Below are 26,240 nucleotides of genomic sequence, written 5' to 3' on the forward strand. Positions count from 1 at the left end.
TTCAACCCAATCATTAATTCACATTACATACCAACTATGCATATTAGCACCAACCATTTATATAATCCAAACTTATTTCTAGGGGCATCTAGCCTAGGAATTCTCATCATACCACACAGTACTTAAATGAAACTTAAACCGTACCTCTTGTAGCCAAACCAATTGAGCCTCTTCTATGAAAGTCTCCACCAACCCTTAGCTCCAAGCCTCATCAAAGCTCCATAAGCAACACCAACCTCCTAATTGTGCATCAAAATGACCAAATACACTAACATAACCAATTTCACATACATACATCAACCTAAGGCTCATAAAAATGACAAATTACAAGGGTTTGAGCACTTCTTACCTCAGCCCATATGAGGTAGGAATAGAACCCACTTAGAATCCATGTTGGAGTATCCCTAAATACCCAAAATCACAAGATTTCAACACTAACTACTCAAAAACGTGTAACAGCGGGAAATTTCGAAAACTGGGCAGAGATGAATAGAATACTCACCACAAAACTTAGATAGAATTGTAGAGGATGAGAAGAGCGACGCGTGACCGCAAACGGCTTGTCAATCGGAGCTCCGTAGCTCAAGTTATGGTTGTTTGAAAATCAAAGAGAGTTAGGTTTTCTCTCTTCTCTTCTCTCTTCTCGATTCAGCGCCCCAACCCTTCCTTCTAGGGTAAAATGAGCTAAAATGTTCATAACTAATGTTTATATATGTTGGGTCTTGGACCCACTTAGGCCCGGTTCACTTATTTTTGTCCGTTGGCCCAATTATGGACCAAAACCTTTAAGATTAGCGCTCTAAATCGCACTTCAAATATTTCTACCTCCCCTAATTATAATTTCTCATTTCTTAATCTTATTTACTCATAATCAATTTTCTCAACTGCAGTACCAGACAGGTCTCAGCCGGTACTGCTAGTCAAAATTCCACTGCGCGCTTTTACGCAGAAAACTATGTTTTCCGACTCGGAAAAATTCACTGAATCCAAATATCATATTTAAATCATCAAATTCCAATTGCCAAATCTTCCAACCATATTTGCTCCTATTTAACTTATTATTTAATTAATTTTGGTTAGACCAGGTATTACAGTCTCTGCCTCCAGAGATGCTACTGTTGCTCCAAGTGGAACCTCCGCTACTATCGCTTCTTCATCCCAGGAGGGTGATGATGACGTACACATTGTAGGTCCTCCACCTCTGGTGACCAATATGTCACAATTTTATAATGATGATGGAACTTTAAGAGCTCCCAATCCAGACGTAGAGATCACCGTTTTATAGCGTAGCCAAGTACTACTCCCCTTTCAAGTTTTCAATGTCATATTTCATTCTTAGCCCTAATCTCTACCTTGGAGCAATTCGAGTCGATTTCATTATTCTTTCCAACTCTCCCTGAACATCTTCCTCTAATTTTCTGTAAAAATGTAAAGCCACTGAGGCGGGTAATCACCGGTTCAGAATTTTCACAAGTTTAAAAATCAAGTATGTCGCAAATATAGTCTAAAATGACAACCAACTTACAATCAAAGTTTATAAAATTGTCACAATTTAAATCAAATAATTGGGAGTTGAATCCCGGGTTTCTCCCTTGGACTTGCAATTAAATGCACATCATTGGTTATAGAATTTGGGGGGTTTGAATATAAATGCGGAAAGGTAAGGTAACTAGAAACTAAAGAGCAACCAACAATAAAATTGTAATAAGAAAAGGGCAATAAGCAAATAAAAAACTATCTAGTAAGCATGCAATTGAGATGGCAACAATTAAGAAGTAACTACACTAAGAAGCAATGGAATTAAATTAAAAGGACTAAGAGAATAGAGTCAATAAACCCTAAACCATAAACTCTAATCAACAAATCCTAATCAACTTATCAATCAAGTTTGATAAAATATTAACGTTAGTGGAAACCAATTCAACTAACAACCCTAAATTAACAATCGATATTGGACATTGATAACTCAAGGATCCCTAATTACTCAACCCCAAGGCAAGAATTCATAAATCTACTCATTGGTTAAAGTAAATATTTTATCAAACACTTGTGAGCAATAAGAGAAAAAATTATGAAATTGTGAAAATTGATCAATATTAAATCCAATTACTACCAACTATCAACAATAGCAACTGAATTAACACATATAAAACATAAGAACATCAATGCATCAATAAAAGTTCAAAATTAACAAGGTTCATGAACTAAGAAAATAACAAAGTAATTCAAAGATGACTCAAGGGAAATTCTAAGGAAAATTAAAGAGAATAACAAAATTAAAGCAAAACTATAACTAAAAAAGTTTGGAATTCAAAATTGAGTGCAAAATTGACAAGAACCTGAGAAAAACGTAGAAAAGACCTAGAGTTTCTCTCACTAGAAACTATGAATAATAACTATGAAAAACTAGAATGAATGAATAATCCCCTTGAGTGTGTGTATCCCCCTTTCAATCTAGACCTCCAATACTTCAAAATGAAGCTGAATTGGGTCCAAAATTGCCCCCAAAATTGTGGTCACGTGCTTCCATTAATGAGGCATGTGCTGCATGTAATGAGGCATGCGTACGCACGAATGAGAAAGATGCGTATGCATGGCTGCCAGATCTTCAATTCTTCATTTTTTTCATGATTTCTTTATTTTTGCATGCTTTGCTCCATCTTCCAAGCCATTCTTGCCCTGTTAAACTTGAGATCACTCAACAAATACATCACGACATCGAATGCAATGAAAGTGAATTAAAATTAACAGTTTGTTGGACCAAAAAGCATATTTTTAACTCTTAAGCAGAATTTAGGAAAAAATCATCATAGCATGCATTCTTGGTGAATAAATGCAAGATAAGTTGATAAACTCCATGTTTTCTATCGAAAATTTATCATAAAATAAGGGGTTTATCAGCCACATATTTTGCTAGTCGAGTTCATCATTTTCGACATGGCTGCCGAGGCTTTCTCCAACTTACATCCCTATGGAAATCTCTGGCTATCATATCCGCCCTTCAACTTTTTACTCATGACCTCTCCTATACTGCTCATTTGCTTGGAGCTAGTTTATATTTTTGGTGTCCAGCCACAAATAATTTTTATTTTTTTTATGGGATGATGGGTCCGACCCTAATGGAAATACCAGCTCTAACCAGCTTATCTTCTGATGGAAAAGACGTTTGCTGGACAACCCCATGTCCGAACGATGTCTTTGATATTAATTTTGACTCGACTTCTATGTCGGGCTTCATCCAAAAAAACATGGATTCTAAAGGCGACCCTATTACTGATAGTGGACATGTAGCCTTCCTCCTCTTGTGGCTTAATGCCTTTATCTTTTACACAAAATCAATCCAAATTCAAAAAGTAACTACCTTCCCTTAGCCATCATGCTTCACCATAAAAAAATACATCAAATTTTCCTCTCTTATTCTAGGTCAATTATATGAGACACTAACTTTAGTGGTTAGTAAGATTCGATGAGGAGAATCATCAATCAAGCCATTCGAACCTCTTTGGATTGTCAATCTATGGCTCAAATTGATATTCGAACCTCAACTCACTGCCCTTTCTGAGTTTCCCAAAACATCTTTTGAAGACATTTGACTGACTACTTTTTCATGGTCGAAACCAAAAGGTATGCCTTCTATTAATGCAATTTGTCATTTTATCAAACAACTCCTCCACATAAAAGATAACAATGATTCTTCATATCATCCTAACCTACTATCATATCGAAAGAGCACCATGGGTTACCTCCATTCTCTCACTAGCCTCAAAACAAAAAACCAAGAAGCCTTTGATGAGCTATGGTCGAATACTTTAACTCCTCAAGTCTTTCCTATTGGACTTCGTCATAAGTCGACCATGGCTTTGAAAAACAAACTTGTCACTTATTCCCCAAAATATATGTCAAGGCAATTTGGTCTAGAACAAGCATTACTTTCTCCACTCTCTCTTGAAATTGGGACCCAAATGGTTCACTACGAAATGTCAGATTTGAAAGAATTCGACTAGATTTTAGACTTGAACCATCAAAGAGTAACTACCAATATCAGAGATATGACCTCAAACTTTGCTTCCTTTTAACCCCTAATTTTTACAAATGGTGGTCAAACTATTATGATGCTCATTGCCCCTAAATGTTTAATTTTATTGTTTAATCTTTTTAGGTCCTTACTTCCCTTATAATTTCTTTATGTTCCAGTTGCGCGACCAATGACCTTAGCGGGTTTTGCTCCCGACTTGAAACCAGTCTAGGAAAATTAGAAATCGGATGAGAAAGCCGCCCCCAAAAAAACAAAGTCCAAAAGGGGTCGAGGTAGAGGAGGATCGAGTGAGGCTACTTTGCCTTTGAAAAAATGGGAAGCTGTCGACATCCTCATGGGGGATAAACCCAATAAAGTACAAAAATATGATCCAGCTCCTCATATCAAGGTACTTTTTGCACTCTTCACCTTTAATTGTTAACTTCAATTGTGCATATTTTAATGATCTATTTCTTCTTTTAGTCAAAACCTGCCAAGCGTAGCTCAAAGTCTCAAGCTGAAACGCAAAGCTACTCCGAGCCAGGTATCGACCCATCAGGTGTCAAAGCTGAAGTTACCCAACCTCTAAAGGTTACTGTCTCTCTGCCTTTCTTAAGTCCATTTCAGCCTACACTGTCAACTGCAACTTTCCAGGCTTCTACTGACTCTCCCATGGTAATTGTACTTGCCTTTTTATTTCTTCTATTATAGTCACATTTTTGCTATATGTAACATATATATTTTCCAGGAAAGTTATATGCCTCTACCAACCAATGCTGAGACCCAGCAGGAGTTTGGTCCTATTTTGACATCAGCTGTAGCTACTTCAACCATTTTTTCTACCCAAAAGCTAGCTGAGATCGAATATGATGAGTCTCCTATCAATGTTCATACTCTTGAGCTGAAGATCTAAACTCTGATGAATTTGACTTAGACCTTGCCAACATCCCTTTGAAAGCTCGATAGGTATACTCTTCCAAAGGGACAAGAGTTTTATCTTCTTCTAGTCAAGAACCTGGAATCCTCCAGTTCAAGACACAACAAACTTATTCCAAGTCATGAAGAAGAAGTCACCTCTCCTAAGCCACAACTTCCACCAGGCTTCGACCCTTCAGTGGTTGAAAAGGCTAGCATTGTTTTTGAATGCCTCAACCATCATTTGGAAGAAATCAACAATAATGCAAACTTAAAAGCTTGATTTTTAGCTGCCCACAATTTTCTGAACAAGAAAATTTTGACCGATGCCTTGATAGCCTTGGAAACTTTCATATAAGATAGAATAGTATAAATAGAATTCTTTTCATTATTACAATAGTATAAATAGAACAAAGATCACCCTTGTTAGAGATCTTTAGCTTATTCGAATGCTTCACTGCTATTTTCTATAAGCTATGAGCAACTAAACCTCCTAAGTTAGGGTTCGGAGCTCTGCTAATTCTCATGGATTAATAATATTACTGTTTCTATTTTAATATATCTGATTCGATTCTCTTATGCGTTCTCGTTCTTCAATCTCAATGAATTGGGGGTGAACTGTGACATTCATCCTTGTTCTACATGGGTTCCGTGCGAGTCCTGTGTAAGAACCCGCATTTTCACATAAAGCCATTTTAATAAAATAATTTTAAGTGTCCGAGATAGATTCAAAATTTAGAAGTTTTAATTTGAAAATAAAAAGGTGAAATTTGATTTCAATGAATTTTTCTGAGTTGGAAAATATATCTGTTTCAAAAAGTTTTGTAAAAATGCGTACTGCCGCCTAAGCTGGCAGTACCGGCTCTAGTCTGTCCAGTACCGCGTATTGTGGAAAACAATATTTTGAAAATTGATTTATTGTTTTGAAAGGGATAAAAATAATTTAGAATTGAAAACCGGACAATAATCTTAAAGGTTTTGGCTCAAAGTGGGCAAAACGGGCCAAAAATACTAACGGTTGGACCGGACCCAAGATCCAACATATATAAGCTCATTAAATGAGCTGAGTTCATTTCTTCTCCAAAATAAAAGAGGGGCGCGGTTTTGAGGAGAGAAGAGGAAGAAGAGAGCGTACTATTCACCTCCACCTTCTGGGAGCCATAACTTTTGATCCGGAGCTCCGATTGACGAGCCGTTTGCGACCACGCTAAGCTCTCAACGAGATATTTCTTTCTATCTAAGTTTTACTGGTAAGAACTCGAAGCTCAAATCCCAATTTTCTACCCTAAGTTTCTGCACATTTTTGGGTTGGGGTTTTGAGCAAGTTTTGTGGTTTTGTTTGTTTAGGTGATCTCTAGTAGCGGGTAATTATTGAATTTTACCTATAATCTCATTGGATAAGGTAAGGTTCCACTAAACCCTTGTGTTTAGTTATTTTATGTATATTAGGCTTTGATTTGGTATATATATGTGATGTTAGATTGAGTTGTGGTGTTTGTTAGAGTTGGTTGAGGCCTTGGATCAAGCTTGGTGACTTGGTTTTGGTGTTTTGGTGTGTTTGAGAATTGGCTAGTATGGTTTCAATTTTTTTTATGTAATATGCAATATTCATGGACACTTAGGCTAGTTGACCCTATGATAAGATTGAATGTGGTTGATATATGAATAATTATAAGTGAATTAAAGTAAATTATTGGTTGTGTTGGATTATTATGGTTGATGATGATTGTTGGAAATTATTGGTATTGATGAGTATTTATGGTGATTTGTTACATTGATAAATAATGATGATTATGAGAATTTAAGGTAATAAGTTAATGTAAATGTGTGTGGTGGGTTGGAATAAAAGATATTGATGATTATGATATGTAATGATATATTATGATGATGAATGTGGGTTTTGAGTCTTATGGTTGGTGATAATATTGAATGATGTTGATTTGAGTTAATATTGCGAGAGGATGCATTATTGATGTTAAGCTATGATTGATGGTAGATGATAATTATGATGATGATGGGTGGTAATTGAAGTGATTATGTATGAGAAATTATTGTTGATGCGTATGTTGAGTGTGGTAATATGAATGTGGATAATGATTGATAATGTTGAGGTTAAGTGATAAGGATTTGAAGTGGTTGTTGATGTTTGTTGTTGGTTAAAGATTATTTATGATGGTTTTGCATGTTGATGATTAAGAAATTTGATGGTATTGAGTAATGTAATTGGGATATTATGGATGGTTGAGTTGGAAAAAGGAAGGGTATGAGCTTTTATGTTGTTTGGTATTGTTGGGTTGTGATTGATTTGGTTTGAATTAGAACTTCTGGTAAAATTGAGGTTTTGTAAGTTTTGGTAAAAGTTGAGTTTTGGCAAAATTCTGCATAATCTATTTTCTGACAGCAGCTTCGGATGCTTTTTGGGAACGATCTAACCATCAAAATTGAATTGGATTAATTTTTCTCGAATCTTTGTGATGTGTAAAAAATTCCAGAAAAATTTGGTTAAAGTTTAACGGTTGGATTAGGAGATATAAAGTTTTAAAGTTTGTTACTTTAAAACTGATTTTTTACTGCTACATAATCAAACCAGCAACTTTCCAAGCCTATACCTCCCAATCCTGACCATAATTTTGAGTGGAATCAAAAAGACATTGAGACTTGGAATATTTTCTTGTTTGTGTCAAACTTTTAGACTATTATAAATTTTGTAGAAGGAGTTGTGCTCCTTTTAAAAATAGAGCTCTTAGCTATTTTGACAGCAAAACTAGTTTTTGAAAGTAAACTTGTAATCAGTATAACTCTCTCCAGAAAAATGATTTTTTTATGAGACTTTGACTGATTTAAAGCTCTATGAGTCTAGTTTATTTCTGGAAAATTTCAGATACATCAAATGAAAATATGATTTTTGGTGGATTTTCTAAGAACAGGGTAGCTTGTTGTCTTGGCGCAGAGATTTCAAACTTAAAATCAGTTTTTGCAAGAGAAATGATTTTCCTTTTTATTTTATTCAACTAAACTATTTCAACTGGGTTCGAATCTATAGGATACTTCCGTTTTGAGTCTAGAGACGGATAATTAGGCTTGTAAACTTCTGTGACACCTATTTAAGATTTTTGGCTCGTTTTTGGATATCAAAACTTAGAGAAGGTCCTAGGTGATTTTAACTTGGTAATTTGATAAAAAGTTAGAAAACGGAGGTTTAGGTTTCTGGTGTTTGAGGATGAGTTTGGTTGAGAGAGGAGGAAGAGTAGTGAACTTGATGATTACGGACAACGAATTGAGAAACTGATGGACTAATGATTTGGAATGGAAATCATGAATTGATGATGGTTGTGATGAGTTGAGAACTCCTAAAATGAAATGATGATCTTGATAAATATTGAGAGTGCGCCAGGAACTATATCCTTGGAATGATTTGTGATGAGTTATATGTTGGTGTTGTTTTTCCTTCTCTGCCGCAAGAGTGTGCCATGCACTATATCCTCGGATGGAGCATGCAAGCGTTCCAGGCACTATATCCTCAGAACGATAGTGTGCCAGACACTATATCCTAGGATCAAAAGCGTGCCAGGCGTTATATCCTCGGACGTGGCAAAAAGGCGACATCCGAAAGGATGTGTCGGGTTGGCATTCATAGACCGACAAGTGATATCATGAGCCAATAGGATAGACATTCATCATATGCATCTCTTATGTGCTTGCTTGCTTTGACTACTTGGGTTTGCCTAATTGTATAATATACCTACTTGCTTCTTGAATTACTTGCTATATATGATTATTACATGTGTATTGCTTGTTTGCAGTAATTGTGTTTGTCTGGTGCTGAGGAGGTTAGGTAGACGGTGGCGATGGGATCACATGGAGGTTAGGATTGGCAAAGGCTGTGGGATACAGCGGTGTGATTAGTATTAGTTAGAATTTTCCTAAGTTTAGATAACCCGGTTTATGGTTTAAGTTCCTTATATATTTATTTATTTTGTTCTAAGCTTGAATATCTGTATGTGGTGTGAAATTCTAGGATTGCCTTCGGCGTTCTGGGGCCTTAAATCTTACATCATTGGGCATTGTTACCATACTGAGAACCTTCGGTTCTCATTCCATACTTTGTTGTTGTTTTTCATATGCAGGTCGTAATCTACTCCGGTGAGATTGCGGATATGGTGACAGAGCGGAGTATGGTTCGTTCCTTGTTTATTTCTGTTTTACTTTCGTCATAGTATTCTCTCACCTTTTGTATATTTATCTTTATGGCCTTAGGGGCTTATTTGAGAGATAGGTTGTATAAGCTGTTTTAACTCCAAAATTCTGTATGTCTGTATATAACTAGTCGGCTTAAACTCCGCAAGCTGCGGCTAGTTCTCTATGAGTATTATATTCTTATATTTATATATGTTTTATTCTCTCATACTTATACCTTGTATCTTATGCGTTAGCTTCGTGTGAACGTTTCACGCTTTTCTAATTCTGTCTTTGAACTTAATCCTTCATCAAGCTTCTAGAATATACTATTCTCTTCTATATATAAATATAAGCCTTAGAACTATCGTAACCTCTGATTAACCTTTGCTTTATGGCTAGAGGTAAAGTTTAGGGTAATTGGGGTGTTACATCCTGACCTGGATAGCATTGAACTAAAGCTAGAGAATGCATTGCGGATTCCAAGAGAGTACATGGGCAACTTTGGATACGTGACATGAAATCCCATTGACCATGGGTTACTGAGGTCTCTGTGGCGCTAAAGCTAGAGGCAGATAAGCAGCATTCTCTGATCTGGAAGATCCGACCTTGTCTGTGGCATTTTGAGTAGGATTGCGAATGGGAGTGAATTGCTTAGAGCTTCATCTTCAGCTACAGTAAGAAGCCATGAGTTAACTTGATGAGAGGACATGAGTTCCTCGGATATGGTGGACTGCTATGGTTTAGAAGAGATTAACTTGATGAGAGGACATGAGTTAGTCACTTACAGCTGCCATTGAATGAATCATTCGTTATTGAAGTAGACAGTAAGAAAAGTTAATCCAGAAGGAATTAGCATCTTCGAAGCCTTAACTTAATCTTTATCACTGTTTTCATATCAATTTGGTATTTCGTTCTTTACTATTTCGTTTATGCTTTTAAATAAACAGCCATATTTTCTAATTGTCTGACTAAGATTTACAAGATAGCCATTGCTTGCTCAATCCAACAATCTCCGTAGGATTCGACCCTCACTCACCTGAGGTATTACTTGGACGACCCGGTGCACTTGCCGGTTCAATTGTATGGAGTTCAATTCCACACACCACTCGATATATCCATTCAAGTGGACATGATGGCCAAGTTCTCCTTGGCCATAAGGACTAATTTCATACCATGGGCCCCTACATAATAACCTTTGATAAGAGTGTGGTCAAAAGTGCTCATATTAGTATCCAATGGTTGGACACTAGTATGATATTCTTTGAAGTTGACATTCATTTCCTCGACATAGCAAGGGCTATCGTCAGCTTCAATTTCAGGGCTATCATCATCTTCAATTTCTTCAAACCTTTCATCTTCGTCCCATAGCACCAATTTCTGATGCAGATTCAAGGGAATTGCTCATACACCATGGATTAAATCTCTTTCTAAAAGCACATTGAAAGTTTCCTTGGTAGGTACCACTATAAACACTGTCGGTCGTTCAATACTTTCGACTTTAATCCTGAGTAGGATCATTCCCACTGCGGTTGTGGACCTACCATTAAATCCAATAATAGCCAGATTTGTCTTAATCAAATCTTCAACTATCTTATACTTTCAGGTAACAAATTAATTGCTGCTCCTCTATCGACCAAGATGCGTTTAATCACCAACACTTTAACTTTTTCCTTAATATGCAATGGTCGAAGAGGACCTTTGGTGATCTCATCAGGCCTTTCAAATAACCTCTCCTTAATCATGCCATCTTCGACAAATCGACATTCGTCACCTAGAATTATATCATTATAATCTCCTTCTAGATAATTCCAAAGCCCTTCAGGATTGCCTTGAAAGTCAAAAGGGAGAATAGAAACTGTGGCAACATACCCAAAACTAGTTTCTCCAAACATCACATCTAGATCATCCTCAAAACCAAAGTCGAAGTTTTTTGTCAGCATCTCTTCTTCTTTTCCTTTGGGGATCGAGTTGATAGCTGACATCTCCTTTGACTCATCCGACACCTTGTCTCCTTTCTATTCTTGCTTATGAGATAACTTACTTTCTTTGTGCAATTCGTGATATAGACCCTGTATATCAGCATCAGCATTTTGCGTTTGGGCCACAGGTCTTAAAATGAAGGGAGCCCTTTCTGTAAAATTGTGTCGAGGCCTTCCTTGACCATTGCCCCTTCTAGTTGCTCCTTGTCTGGAACCTCCTCTTTTTTGGGTCCCAGCCCAATTTTCAAAACCTTCCCTAGAAACATTAAAATTGTAGTTCCTGGAGTAATTTTGGACATTATTTTATACCTATTTGTTGTTCGAGGCATTGGCTGAAGGAACTCTAGTTCGACTCAATGTCCTTTGAGGTTTCTGGTCATCTGTCACCACCATACACATCTTTTGTTTGATGGGAGCAGCTACAAACTTTTGAACATTAATGTCTTGCTTCAGTCAAGCTTGTCTTAATTCTTCCTGATGAACACGCTCTTAACACTTTTTATATGGGTTGAAAGCCTTAGCCGCTGAAGTATTGAACAAGGCACTACATCGAGGGCATATAACTATATTTCTTTCCTTCTCCCTTTGTCTTAACAAAAAATCTAACAGATATTTTTCTGCTTTTGGATAAATAGACTTTTTGCTTCGAATTGCTCATCTTTATTTATAGGTTCAACAAAAGCCATGTTAATTATAAATGCCACTTCTTCTATCTTAGCGAAATTCGATGTGACTTGGAAAGGATCAAAATCCAACTTCATTTCAGGCTTATCTGCAAACTTAAGTCGACCTTCGTCAATAGCTTTTTGTATCAAGTCCCTGAAATGAACACAATTGTTAGTATAATGTCCAAAAACTTGATGAAATTTACAAATTTTTTATTTCTAATTTCAAAAATAGATGGCATTTCTTTCCTTCAGGGAACACAAGTTGTTTATCTTTTAATAACATATCAAAGGTCTGTTCAGATTTTACTAGGTCAAAAAATAATTCTTTCCTCCTGACAAAGGAGTCTTATTTTTTGCCGGATTAAGAGATCGCACACATAAGGAGGCCCGTCTTTTAATTCTGCAGCAAAAGTAGATTCACTGTTTGACTCTTCCTCGCTCATGCAATCTATGTAGTTAACCTTTTTGTTGAAAAAGGGCTTTCTTTTTTTCAACTTTAGCTCCTCTTTTTCTTTATTCAATTTTTTAATTTGCTGTACTTTATCAGCCAATTGAGCTAAATTGAGGAATTGTTGATTTACTAGTTTTCTTCGAATATTGAAACCAAGCCCATTGACAGCCATCTTGACTATCTCAGGTTCAGGAATAGGTATAAATATTTGTTTCTCATATTCTTGAACCAGATAAAATAGTCATTGATTATCTCAGTCTTCTCTCTCTTCACTATAAATAAGTCAGACAAAGTCACTTTTATTTCTTCCCTAAAGAATTGATCATGAAAGCTTTTTAATTGAACCCAACTGTGGATCGAATTAGGTTATAAATTTGAAAATAAAGTGAAAGCGTTCTTTATTAGTGAAGAGAAAAAATATCTCATTTTCAAATATTCATTATTAGCTAAGTCGCCTATTTTGACAAATATCGAGCAATGTGCTCTACAGTCGATTCTCCACTTTTTTCAGCAAACTTTGAAAAAGATTTAAGAGTTTTGACTCCCTTTGGGAGTTCAGCGTGTAAAACATAATATGAGAAAGGGGATATAAAGTAAGATTGATTTGTTATTCTAATATTCAATCCTGCTTTATTCAAGATTCACATGACAACTTGAGTTATATTTTGACCATAAGCATGAGCAACATTGTTTGCTCTGGTTTCGTTCAAAACCCTATTCGGATCGTCTCCTCTATTTAACATGAGAGGAGGATTATTAACATGAACTCCCACGAAAGATGGAACCAAAGGTCGATTAATTGCTCCTACACTATCATTGACTCGTCGAGCAACTTGCTTTATTCTAGCATTGTTATTTTTTAACATGAGATTTAATACTGTAGCCATCTGTTGTGTCAACATATTACTAGATCATGATGGCTATCCTCGATTTGTTGTATAAATACAACCAAGGATTTGACTGTATTATGCAAAGATATTCCGACAAAAATCTGCCTCGACATTTCTGGGAATATAGAGGTATGTGTCTCTCATATCGACACTCTAGGTGCCCCTATGTCTTGTGTCAAAGTAACTTTCGACATTGTGAAAATAGGTTGTGGCATGGGAATAGATCCCAGATATGAAGAGTTGTTCATTAAGTGTTGATAAGCATGATAGTATGCCATGCTAGGGTTATAATGGTATGTCCCGTGAAGGGATATCCTGGGGGTGGTGTTGGATTATACAAATTATTATTCCTTATAGTAGCACCTCCCATGTTTCCCATATTGGGATTTTTTATAGGTGGAGAATAATTTGGGGGTAACCTATATGGAGGTCATGTAACAAGTACAGCAGTTGGAATCTCTTCTGTCGACCGTCGACTCGAAAGACTAATCGAAGAAACTACTTTGGTTTCAGGGTTTCTAGTGGAATTCCCAATATCCTTATTCGACGTATCCGTCGAAGTTCAGGCTCTATCAGACATTATCCATTTGTCACTACATAATTGCATGCAAATTTTGACATGTTACTTAACCTAGGATCTTATCGGACGTGCCAATTTGTTTCACTCGATTTTTGGTATATCTCAACAGGGTGTTGAATTGAGCTTGTATCAGGATCTCAATTTGGAGAGCAGATACAACTCCTCTGATAAAAAGTGAACTCGACCCAGAAATTACTTAGTAATAGTGTTGAAGTGACTTACGTTGAAATTACTAGTGACAAATTTATATTGAACAAGGTAAAATAAATAAATAAATAAATAAGTAGAAAAAAGTTTAAAATCAATGAAATATAAAATTGAATCGTAAAGGAAAGAGAATAACGACAAAATATAAAGAAATGAAAGACAATTAATCAAATAAACAAAAGAAAACAAGTTAAAAGCTGACTCTAACACTCACATACACTTGCACTCCATCTTCTTCCGTTGCGTCGCGAAAAACTGAGAATTTTATGAGTTTATGTGATGATCTAGTATTCTTGATTGAAGTTCTAGATCTCTTCTGAGTTTCTACTATTTATATGTCATGGAGATGGTCTTGTCATGGAGCCCGTTGTCCACTATCTTACTTTTTCTTTTTTTCAGCCATGACCTTGCTTTGACCATGAAGAATCTTGACCTCCTATGTTTGACACCCACATCTTCTTTGGTCTTCAAGTCCCACATTTTCTTCAGCTTGCTTCTCAAATCTTATACCTATGTCTTTCACTTAACTTGAAGGTCGAGTAGCAAGCCTTGATGCTAAGAGAAAAGCACTAACTACCTTTCGCCTTTTGTACCATTTCTTTTCAACTTTAGCTTACCAATTTCTACTTTAGTAGTCAAAATCATTGACAGTTGAGATGCTTCTTGAAAAAAAACTCATTTTTTATACCAACAATATAATTACTAGTGTACTAATAAAAGATTACTTTATGTACAATTTGAATAACACTTTTTTTATCATAATAAAAATCAATTGGGAATAACTAAATACCCCATATTCATATCTTCTGTAGTCTTAGCAAAAAAGACGATATTCTGCTTATTGTTGACCAAGCTGTAAGTATCTCCTCGCGAGCCTAGTAACAATGAGTCAATGAGTATATCTCATCATTTGTACTACTTTTTATTGCTAATTGTTTTATTTTTAATCTAATTATTTATATTTATTTTTTTATTTTTTGAATAAAATTATTGTGAAGTTGAGATTTTTTTAAAAAAATTATTTTTTATAGATTTAAGAAATTCAGTTAAAATTATTAATATAATTATTTTTCTCCTATATCTTTAATTTTATGCATAATTTATACTCTTATTATTAATCTATATTTTTTAGAGTATGTTTTTTAACTGTGGCCAAATAAACAATTTTAGAAAAAGTTATTTTTGCCATCTTTATACTAGTGGTGGCTTCTTTTTTTTTTTCCTTGACCTATATGATTCATTTTGTAATTTACGTCTTGTTAAAATGAATTCTATCTTTTTGAAAAAAAAATATTTGCATGTAGTTGTTAGGGATAGCACTGAGTAGGGTAGGAGCGGGATGCCTCCTACCGTTTTCGCCCTCAGATTTGCTTTCCGTCCCTGTTTTTTGTCGTGAGAAATTACAAGTATCCATTCTATACAAAAATAGTAAGACTTTATGCAAAAAGTTTAAATGATAGATCAGTGACTTCTTTTGAAATAACGCAGTGGGAACGTTATGGCGAAGTAGAGCACAGAGTTGCAGAAAGCAGAACGAACTCCACCCTTGAAGAGGAGAAAGAATGGCGCGAAAAGAGAGAACGACCAGTGAGAGTGATGGCACGGTGAGGGGTGACGATGTAGTAAGAAGGGAGAGTGACGAGGGAGTGACTGCAGAGAAGTTGGATGGAGTATGAATGGCGTTAGGATATTTAGTAAATGAGGATAGCAATTTTGGGATCTATATATATTTAGCGTGTGAAATTACTAAAAAACAGATATGTGAAACAGATATGTGAAATAATCTATTAAAGACAATTAAATAAATTTATAAATTTTGGAGATTAGCAAAACAGAAATTTCTGCTTGGGTTTTCGCACGTGCCTTGAAGAAATTTTACTTCTCATTTTCATCCCTGCAAAAAAAATTCACAACTGAATTCTCATTCAACGCAATTTTCGTAAAAATCTCATGCCTCAAGAAGTTTTGCCATCTCTAATAGTTGTATTAAGCAACTTGTGTGAACAGAACACAACAATTTAATCAGTTTTGGAGAGTGAAGGATGTGTAATAGTTGTGAGTTATCGATTTTGCTTTCGCTGCATGAAATATGCATGTGCATCCCATACCACATGAGCCTAGTAGTAGTGAGTTGGAGGATGTAAAGGACATTATGTGAGGGTTAAGTATTATATTTGTCTCAAATATTTTGTTCAAATATTAATTTTGTCCAAACAATATGGATGTACATGCACATGTCATGAATTTCTTTAGCCAATTTAGACAAAGGATATTTATGAGGCAATATTGGGTATGTTTGAGAATCTTTAAAATAAAGATAAGACTAAAAAAAGAGATTTATTTGGGAGAAAATCAAAAGTTAAATTTCAGCAAACTGTTTGAGATAAGTCATGTTACTTATGGGCTTATGGCAACTAATAAGTAATAACACCTTTCCTTCTCTATAAACTGAAATTAAGAGGAAAATAAAACAGCACCAACAACATACAACATCGGATGTTATATATAGTACTCCGCAGCCGGAACCACAGCCGCCATTTCCTCTTTCATCCATTTCTTTTTCGTCATAGTTTAATTCTTGCATATATAATTTTCTTTTTCATTTCCCATCATTAATTATTTGGTGGGAGGAAGAGGAACTTTAACCTGGAACTAGAAAAGGGGGAGTGAGAGAAAGCCACATTAAAGAAAGGGACCAAAAAAGGGGAATACATAAGGACATATTCCTATACTAATACTTTTACTACTAATAATTATTAGAATTAAATCAAAGGAATTAAATACTGTATAGGAAGTGGTATGGATTCTCATGAGAGAGAGAGTTGAGAAGATCAGGTATTTAAACACGCTCCTTCCCTCAACCATATGAGTCGAGATGATTAACGCATAGACCTCAAAACCTTGCTTTCTTCCCTCATTTGTTTCTCTCTAAATATTTTGTTGGAGATAGTGATTCTATTAGTTATATACTTATACAAAACCTCTGCTTACAAAACACGTTAAACCTTCTTGAAATAGCGCTACAATTTCCATTTTCGATATGTACATAGCCTTCTCCTTCCTATAAATAGAGATATAAAACGTCACAAAGTTACATACTTCTTGTGCTCTAACTAGCTAATATATATTATAGTGACCCTCACATACATAAAAGAGAAGAAATAGTGATATGGGTGAGGAGGTGGAAGTGGTGGTGAGAGAGTTCGAGCCAAATAAAGACAGAGAGGGAGTAGGAGCTGTTGAGAGGATATGCGAAGTTGGACCCAGTGGCAAGATTTCCCTCTTCACCGACCTCCGCGGTGACCCTATTTGCAGGGTCCGCCACTCACCTACTTTCTTCATGCTAGTACTACTACTAAACACATATTCTCCATATCTTCATAATTTCTCCATTTCTTTTGTAATTTCCTTATATGTTCTCTTACCACCCAAACCACTTCTCTTAAAAAAAGTCTTTCTCACCTAAATAAACAAATTAATAAATAATGGAAATAATCATAACATACCGATGTATGATATACCTACCTAACTATATCCATTCTTTTAAGAAAAATACTCATTTTTAGTTTGTCTTCACCAGGTGGCTGAGATAGGCAATGAAATAGTGGGCATGACAAGAGGTTGCATCAAAACCGTTACATGCGGAAAGAAGCTCCATAGACACGGAAAAAACAACACTGCTGACTCCACCGCCAAACAAGTCCCTGTCTACACCAAACTAGCCTACATATTAGGCCTTCGCGTTTCACCACTCTACAGGTACTATAACTGACCGTAACCGCCTGAAATAAATTTTTATTTTAACCGTTAATGTGCTGACTGAGTTTATATTCTCTGCGGCGCGGGTTCAGGAGAATGGGTATAGGTCTCAAGCTTGTACGGGCGATGGAGAAATGGTTTAGAGACAACGGTGCAGAGTACTCATACATGGCAACGGAAAACAACAACGTTGCGTCCATTAATCTCTTCACCGACAAATGCGGTTACTCAAAGTTCCGTACTCCGTCTATTCTCGTCAATCCCGTTTTCGAGCACCGGGTAAAAACCTCTTCCAAAATCAAAATCATAAAGCTTGACCAAAACGACGCCGAATCACTATACCGACTCAGATTCTCCACAACGGAGCTCTTCCCGCGCGACATTGACTCTGTTCTTAACAACAAGCTCTCACTTGGAACCTTTTTGGCGGTTCCGAGAGGGGGTTACGGGCCTGACACGTGGCCCGGCCCGGCACATTTTCTTGCTTCCCCGCCTCACTCCTGGGCCGTCCTCAGCATTTGGAACTGCAAAGAAGTGTTCTCACTTGAGGTGAGAGGCGTGTCGCGCGTGAAGCGGGCTTTAGCGAAAATGACACGTGTCGTTGATCGGGCTTTCCCATGGCTCGGGCTTCCTTCGATACCGAATTTCTTCAGGCCGTTCGGGTTTCATTTCTTGTATGGAGTTGGAGGGGAGGGACCTGAGGCGGTTAAGATGGTTCGGGCTTTGTGTGGGTTTGCACACAACCTGGCGAAAGAGAAAGGGTGCGGGGCGGTGGCGACGGAGGTTTCGAGGCTGGAACCGCTGCGGTTAGGAGTGCCGCACTGGAAGATGCTGTCGTGTGAGGAGGATCTATGGTGCATAAAACGGTTAGGGGAGGATTACAGTGACGGATCAGTTGGTGACTGGACCAAATCTCCCCCTGATTTTTCAATTTTCGTTGACCCTAGAGAGGTCTGAGTGAATTCTGTCAATACTTTCTCTTGATTTTTAATATCAACCACCAATTGTGAAGTTTAGAATCACATACAAGTCACAATAAAAATGAATTTAGTTTGGTTTACTTTATTTAAATAGTTTTAACTTTGTTAGATCTGTAATGTAATGAAGTCAATTTGTTTCTTTAGTTCTTTTGTTTCTAATGGATGCTCAACTTTTAGATTCTCTTCTTCCCTAACTGAATTGTACTGTTTGTGTAACAGACGTGAAAAATTTTTGTTTGTCATTTATAGGATACGAGACTCTATTATTATTATAAAAAGAAGTGTGATACAAAGTTATATTTCCTTTTCTTTTTTATAGAAATTAAATTCTCTTTTTGTTCACATAAGTTATATCCGACAAAATTAGGGATGACAATATAGGAGAGCGAGACTTCTTATTCCCCATCCCCATTTTTTGTGTGACAAAAATATTCCTTCACAAATCCCCGATTCATGTAGAAAAATATAGTCATACGGAGATTATATTATTTAGATAAAAAAATACATTAATTTTACTATAATAATTAAGATAAAATAAGTTTAATGTTTATGTTCGTTATCTAATGATTTTGGGTACTTGGTGGGTCGGGTGGTGATGAGAAGAGGAGCGGGCGAGACCCTGAGCTAATATGGAGCAAAGATAGAGATGCGTACTAGTGACGTCAGAGGCGGTGTGAAGCATGGGGGGTGGCCACCTACAAGGACATTCTGACGATCAAATCAGCGTCCGTACGATGTGGTAGCCGAATTAGGTAAGAATGTTACATATCTCGGAGGAGAGCTAACTTCTCCCCTTTTATATTGTGCGGAGCGGGCCCTGAGAATAACCTAGCCCACTGTTCAAGAAACTTTCATGAGCTATCGTAATCTACGTGGGAAGGACAAGTCGTTCCGGACCCCGGGTCAGAGTTTCGGGTCATGATTCGAAGGCACCAGCCCGACCAGTGTCCTGAACCGTAGGGATAGTAAGTCGGGTATGTCCTGGGTCGGGCGTTCTAGGACCCGACCCGTCGGAATCTCTTTTGTGGGGGTTGCCTTGGGCCTAGGTCAGGAGCAGTGCCCTGACCTGACGGCTAATGAGCTGAACTCGGCGATCCGTAACAGTTTTTAATTATATCGTCATATAATAAAAATAATAAACATCAAATAACCAAATTCAAAAAAGTATATAATACAATTTTAAAACAAAAAAAAAGGATTATGGATGCTAAAAAATTTCTATTTGAAGAGTTTTTTCTAATTTTTCATATCTTTATCTTAGAAAAATGTGTCAACTATTTAAATTGGCATCACAATCATTTTTTTTTCTTGTTTTGATTTAATATATATGATTACTTTTAGGAAGGAGTCTCGAGTTAGCCCGCCTGATCTCATCCTGTCTAGTGAGACAATTCTAATTTTTTTTATAATTTAACGGTGAGTTGGAGGATTAAGCTTGTCAATTTTTTTTATTAATTTTTTTATTTTTTATTAATAAATTCTTAAGTATTAAACAATATATATAATTTTATAATTATTTTAATAAATTTATAATTTTTAATATATAAAAAATTATAATTTCTAAATTCACAAACATTAGAATCTTTATAATTCTAAATATGTAATAAACATAATCATCAATCAAATTTTTTGAAACAAAATAATAAAACCAACATTGTAAGATATAAATCATTGTCCAAAATATATAATTAAACATTTTCAAATCTCTAATCAATTAAACATAGAACATAATCCAAATTATAACTTAGAGCATCTTCAATTACAAAAAAAAAATAATGGGCCTGTCCCGGCCTGCCGAAACCCACCAAAGTCCGCAGATTAAGTGGTGTAGGTTAGGTAGATTTTTTAATTATGGTAGTTTCAAATTTTCAGTTTAGCCCGTTTGGCGAGTTACGCGGTGAATTTCGGTCCGTTTGCCACCCTTAGTTGGAAGTGGACTGGACTACTCAACGGAGGCTTGTGGCTCGTCTCGTTTTAGGCTCGGTTTGTTTTATTAAACAGGTCCGGTTTAAACTTGTAAAGCCAAATAATTAAAAAAGCTAAGTCATAAGTTTTAAGAAAAAGTTTATAAAACTCGTTGGGCCAACTTATTAAAATATTTTTTTATAAAAATAAATTATTCTTAGTTTAGGTTTTCAATTGTTCACTTATATTAAATACAAAACAAAACTAAAAAGAATTAATGGTCAAGATTAGTTAAAATTGTAGTTTTTTTATTAAAAAAAATGTATAGATCGTAAGTATAATTGTGATATGTGACTAATGATTGATATATAAATAAATTATGCTTTACAAATTATGAATTATAAATTTTGGAATGAATTTAATGTCAATTTAGAATTTTTAAGTTTATTGTTTTGAGTTATAATTCATGAAACAAAATTTTTAAATGGGAGCCACTCAGATAAAGACGTTGAAAATGTCTTTTTATAAAAAAAATTTTAATAATTAAAATTTAACACATATAATTGATTAAATTGTGTTATTTTTGTCAAAATTAGGCTAGACAAATTAATTTGACCGAAAAATAGTGAGTCAAATTTTAAATTAGTCTAAATTAATATTATTTTTTTATTGAAAATGACTATATAAGAGTATTTTAATCATTTTCTATAATAAGAGTATTATAGTTATTTTTTTAAAAAAAATAATATTAATTTAGAGCAGTTCAAGATTTGATTCACCATTTTTTTGTTAAATCAATTTGTCTAACTTAATTTTGACAAAAATAACATGATTTAATCAATTATATATGTTAAATTTTAATTATTGAAAAAATCTTTAAAAAAGACGTTTTAGGCGTCTTTATTTGAGTGGCACCTTTTTTAAATAGGCTCGTAAACTTGTCGAACTTTAAACAGGTCGGATTCGAACTTGGAAAAAAGCATATGAAAAATAACAGGCGCACCTAGGTTTGAGACATCTATTTACGACATGGGATAACTCGTCAAAGCTAAAGCTTAACTCGACTCGGTCCATTTTTACCCCCAACCTGTGGGATTGTGGATTATGAATATATAGAATTTGATTTCTATCACATTTGTAAATTCTTTAAAAATAATGCTGCACATTTAAGTTTTTTTATGAACCAAGTTTAACCAAGTTAAACAATAAGATTTAAAATAATGTTAGTCATAACTGATTTTTATTATATTAGATCAACTTAATTAAATTTAATTAACAAAAAGACTTAAATATATAATTTTATTCATTCTTTAAAGAAAAATCTTTATCCCCATTTTTTCTTTACAAGATAATTTTAATTCTCATCTCTATTTCCATCTTTAAATATTTTTACAGATATCGATGTTTACAGATTTTTATTGTCATTTTTAAACAAATTCCATATTAAAAATATTAATTTTAAAAAAATTTAATTTTAATATATTATCTTATCTGTGTAAAATATTTTGTTGTACTACGTAAAAATTAAATTCATAATTAATAAAATAAATTAAACAAAAAATTATGTATATCATTAATTAGATAAATAGGATATTGAGTAGCTGAGCTCGGTAAAAATTTTCCAATCCCATCACTAATATTCAAATATTCTATGGGATTTAGAAGACTATAGAAAGTGTTGAATAATAATGGGATAATATAGATTGAGAAGAAAGAATGGGATATTGTTGTGAGCTAGGTCATGAGGTGAATTGAATCCGAATATCCTTTTATGGGTTGTGCATGTCGTGGAAGCTTTTTCTTAAAGAGAACCTTTTGAGGAGAGACTACAATGTTTCATGGTCCTTTAATTTGGTGATAAAAATATAATGCGTATAGCGGGGTGGGGACCTTATCGTAGCCAACTTTGGTTTATTGGGTTCCTAGTATCTTTCTTATTGAGGGTAGTGGGAATCAATTGGTGCCCATTAAGCCTCAGTGTATGCCTCCAAATCTGGGCTTAGCCTTTGCGAAGCCGAATTAATATATGGTGTTTTCTTTCAAACCCAAGCCCTGGGTAATTTACCCAAACTTAGGTGTCACCGTCACAACCATTAATCAAGAATCATGTTGAAAAATAATTGAGTTAATTCATTTAATATTTTTATCCTGCATTGTATTTTATTTTATTTATATTATACTACCCAACATATATATATATTCCAATATTAATGGGTTCAATGTGTGAAATTTAAAAAGTCAGGGTCAATTCGTGAAAGCAAATTCCTCTCCAAATATCATTCGAAAGCCCATTACTTCTTCTTTTACCTCACTACTTCTTCTACCTTTTTGTAGGTGATGCATTTAATTTTTCCGGCGATCCACACGAAAAACCTTCCCCAAATACTCCTGTAATATCCACAACTTCTTCTACCTCATTCATCTTATTTTTCCGGTGACTCATCGGCAGGGCCAAATTTTTTCGAACCATGTCGAAGACCCTGCCTACTACTTCTTCATCTAGGGTTATGCGGGTGTCCTTTTCTGTGACTCACCGGCAAAGTTAAATATTTCCGAAACCGTCGAAGAACGTAACTCATCCCCTTGCTGGCAAGGTTCCGGCGACCCACGTGCAAAACCCTCTCCAAAAATCCTTGTAAGACCTGCTGCTTCTTCTAGCTCATTCGTTTGTTTTTTTTTTGTCGAATTTCACAACCAATTTTGCGTGATTTGTTCTGTTAGTCACTTTCTGTAATCACCGTTGATCGAAGCAGATTGTTTTAATTTTGAATGTAATAGTTGATAATAGTTGTTCATGGTGGTGTTAAATTTTAATCATATTGATAGCCAGTGATGCATGCTCCTCAAACACGAGACGAGGCAGAGAGGGAGCCGGCGGACAATAGGTTTTAGGATTTAGGATTTCTCTTAGCTTTAGGATTGTTTCTTCTCAATTTCAGGTCTAATGTTCATTTAATTTATGTTATCTTCTACTTTTATTTATTCTATTACTTGAGTTTGTTTATTTTCTCAATATTGGTTTATGAACTCCATGTTAATTTGATTTCCTATTTAATACAAATTGAGTTATTTCAGATTTAAGATCGCTTTCCTTTGTTTATGTTATGGATGCTTTTAATTTAATTTAGATTTCTTCTCCCTTTGCTTTGGTTGAGTAATTGGTGACACTTGAGTTATCAAACTCAGCTGTTGATTGAAAATTGGAATTTGCTTATTGATTTGGATCCCTCTAAAACTAGTCTTTTCATAGGAGTTGACTAGGACTTGAGGAATCAAATTAATTAGTCCACTTGACTTTTCTTTATTTAGTAAGGGTTAACTAAGTGGGAGCAATAAACAATTCTCATCACACCTGATAAGGATAATTAGGATGGGATTTCCAGTTCTTATACCTTGCAATGGTTTTCATAATAATTAATTTACTTTATTGTTAATTTATTTCCTTGTTCTCTATTTCAAAAACCCAAAAATATACCTTTTTTCCATAACCAATATTAAATCATACTTTCCTGCAATTCCTTGAGAGACGACCCGAGGTTTGAATACTTCGGTTATAAATTTTATTGGGTTTGCTTTAGTGACAAACAAGTTTTTGTACGAAAGGATTCTTTGTTGGTTTAGAAACTATACTTACAACGTGATTATTTTTGTGAAATTCTTTACCAGCAAAAGTCCTCTCGTCAGCAGCCGTAGTCAAGCTTTACTCTAAGTCGAGCTGGACACTTGGTTCGCGTGAGTGACCTTGCCTCCCTTGATCTATCATCCAGATCAAGATACCTCCTATTCCTCCAACCCTCCTTATTGCAAACAAGTTGCCTGCAAATGATTCTACCTTGGTTAACCCTAACGACGTCGTCCTTCCTCATTACAAATCCATGCCAACAAGCATAAGCGTTATAAAATTGGCAAGCCTTATCCTCTATCCTAAACTCCAGGTTCCAAATATCCTCCACATTAAATCTTCTATTCTTTTTACACCACAATCTTTTTCACTCTTGCTAGTAGAATCCAGCGAATCCACATCGTCATCTTCAGCATCATCTTCTGCATTTGGTTGATAATCAAAATCATTCTTAACATCATCCTCGTTTCTGGACATAATTTTACCCCTGCCAAAATCCATGTTAGTGACAAAAAATGTGAATAAACAGAGCCAATGGCAGCAACTACAAGAAGCTAACCTAAGCTACTTAAAAAAAACTACAGTCACCAGGACCAAGGCTACTTAACCTACGCCAACTGTTTAAGAGTCCAGTATAACTTTTTAATTTCAATGCCCCAAACCTAGCTACAGCATACAATTGGCAAATGTGACTTAAAATTCTAATTCCAGAACATCAACCCAACACCATAAACAGAGAAATATTTAAAAGACAGAGACTTCTATTAAAATTAAACTAACCTCGATTATTAAAAAAATTGAAATGGAGATACCTTGATGACAACCTAAGCTTGAGATCCAATGAGTAAAAAACTGAACTTCTGGAGAGAGACAATCTTAATTAAACACCTGCACGTGATTCGTAGCGGACTGAGAAATGGAGACGGTAAACCCCTTCGACCTACAACAGCTTGTTCACGATCAGATGTAAACCTATTAGGTTCACAAAATTTACAACGTGCAAGCACACAGAGGTCATCCTTCGGCCTCAACTTAGTCGACGCTGGATCCCAGTCGATGGAAACAGAGTTTCAGTAATGGCTCCCGCAACCACAGATAACAGAATGAAAATGAAGAGGGTTGGTTTTGTGCCTTAAGTCCTGGGGTTGAATAACGTATTGGATAGTATAGAACGAAGCCCAAAAATGAAAGAGGGTTGGGTCCGTGGAGGCTATGCGTCTTTCTCTTCTCAGATATGCATGTTGAACTTGAGGAACAAAAAAGAGGATTTTTTGTGTTAAGAAATCAATTTAGAGTGTAAAAATTTTAATTGCAAATTTCTCCCAATACATTATACAATATCCATATATAACAACTAGTCATACAGTACAATGTAGTATATTCATGCTATAGGTTCATTATGAGCTTTGACTTTCACACTTTATCAATTAATGAACTTTTAAAATTTTTTCTTGATCAATGACTATGATGGTGACACCTAAGCAAGGATAAATCACCCATAAAATTGTCATGGATTTGGAAGAAATCACCTATATATATTCATTTATATCAAACAATCAATTCATTATTCTTTTTTATTATTAACTCCTCTTATTAACATAAAACATCTTCTAGTTTTTAAATTTTAACTTTTATTTCTTAATCTTGTATGTCTTTTTAGAATAGGAAAGTATATAAAAAAATGTTTAAACTAATCTAACATCTCCATATTTAAAGTTGATTTGATAAAGTTTAATTTTTTCTTTTCAAAACAACTTTTATATTAAAATTGGTATTTGAAATATATTTTTCTAAAAATTGTAACATTTATATTTAATAAATCAACTAATTTTTTTTTAATAAATACAACAACAACAACAACAACAAAGCCTTGTCCCACTAAGTGGGGTCGGCTACATGAATCAAGCGACGCCATTGTGCTCTGTCATGTATCATGTCTACAGAGAGACCGTTTACATGTAGATCTCGTTTGACCACCTCATGGATGGTCTTCTTAGGTCTTCCTCTGCCTTTCGCCCTTTGTCCATCTTCCATCTCATCCACCCTCCTCACTGGATGTTTTATCGGTCTTCTTCTCACATGTCCAAACC

At 35.2% G+C, this 26,240-nt stretch overlaps 1 protein-coding gene across 2 annotated transcripts; it reads left to right on the plus strand.

Moving 5' to 3' along the window:
* The first annotated feature begins 16,803 nt into the window (after positions 1–16,803).
* On the plus strand, positions 16,804–18,916 carry LOC107481838 (probable N-acetyltransferase HLS1). Of its 2 annotated transcripts, none has more exons than XM_016102165.3 (3): positions 16,804–17,230; positions 17,465–17,643; positions 17,736–18,916. In XM_016102165.3, exons 1-3 carry the CDS (start codon positions 17,054–17,056, stop codon positions 18,598–18,600), a joined length of 1,221 nt encoding a protein of 406 aa, XP_015957651.1. In that variant the 5' UTR covers positions 16,804–17,053; the 3' UTR covers positions 18,601–18,916. The 2 variants fall into 2 exon arrangements, with proteins under 2 accessions (XP_015957651.1, XP_015957660.1); XM_016102174.3 differs by having other exon boundaries at positions 16,806–17,200.
* The last annotated feature ends 7,324 nt before the right edge of the window (positions 18,917–26,240 follow it).

The sequence above is a fragment of the Arachis duranensis genome, chromosome 1, assembly GCF_000817695.3.
Source record: "Arachis duranensis cultivar V14167 chromosome 1, aradu.V14167.gnm2.J7QH, whole genome shotgun sequence".
Classification (NCBI taxonomy): Eukaryota; Viridiplantae; Streptophyta; class Magnoliopsida; order Fabales; family Fabaceae; genus Arachis; species Arachis duranensis.

Excerpts from the sequence above, each read along its gene's own strand:
- LOC107481838 (XM_016102165.3), top strand. The coding sequence starts at position 17,054 with ATGGGTGAGGAGGTGGAAGTGGTGGTGAGAGAGTTCGAGCCAAATAAA. Across the intron at positions 17,231-17,464 it reads CACCTACTTTCTTCATGCTA|GTGGCTGAGATAGGCAATGA; the intron begins GTACTACTACTA and ends TGTCTTCACCAG. Across the intron at positions 17,644-17,735 it reads CGCGTTTCACCACTCTACAG|GAGAATGGGTATAGGTCTCA; the intron begins GTACTATAACTG and ends GCGCGGGTTCAG.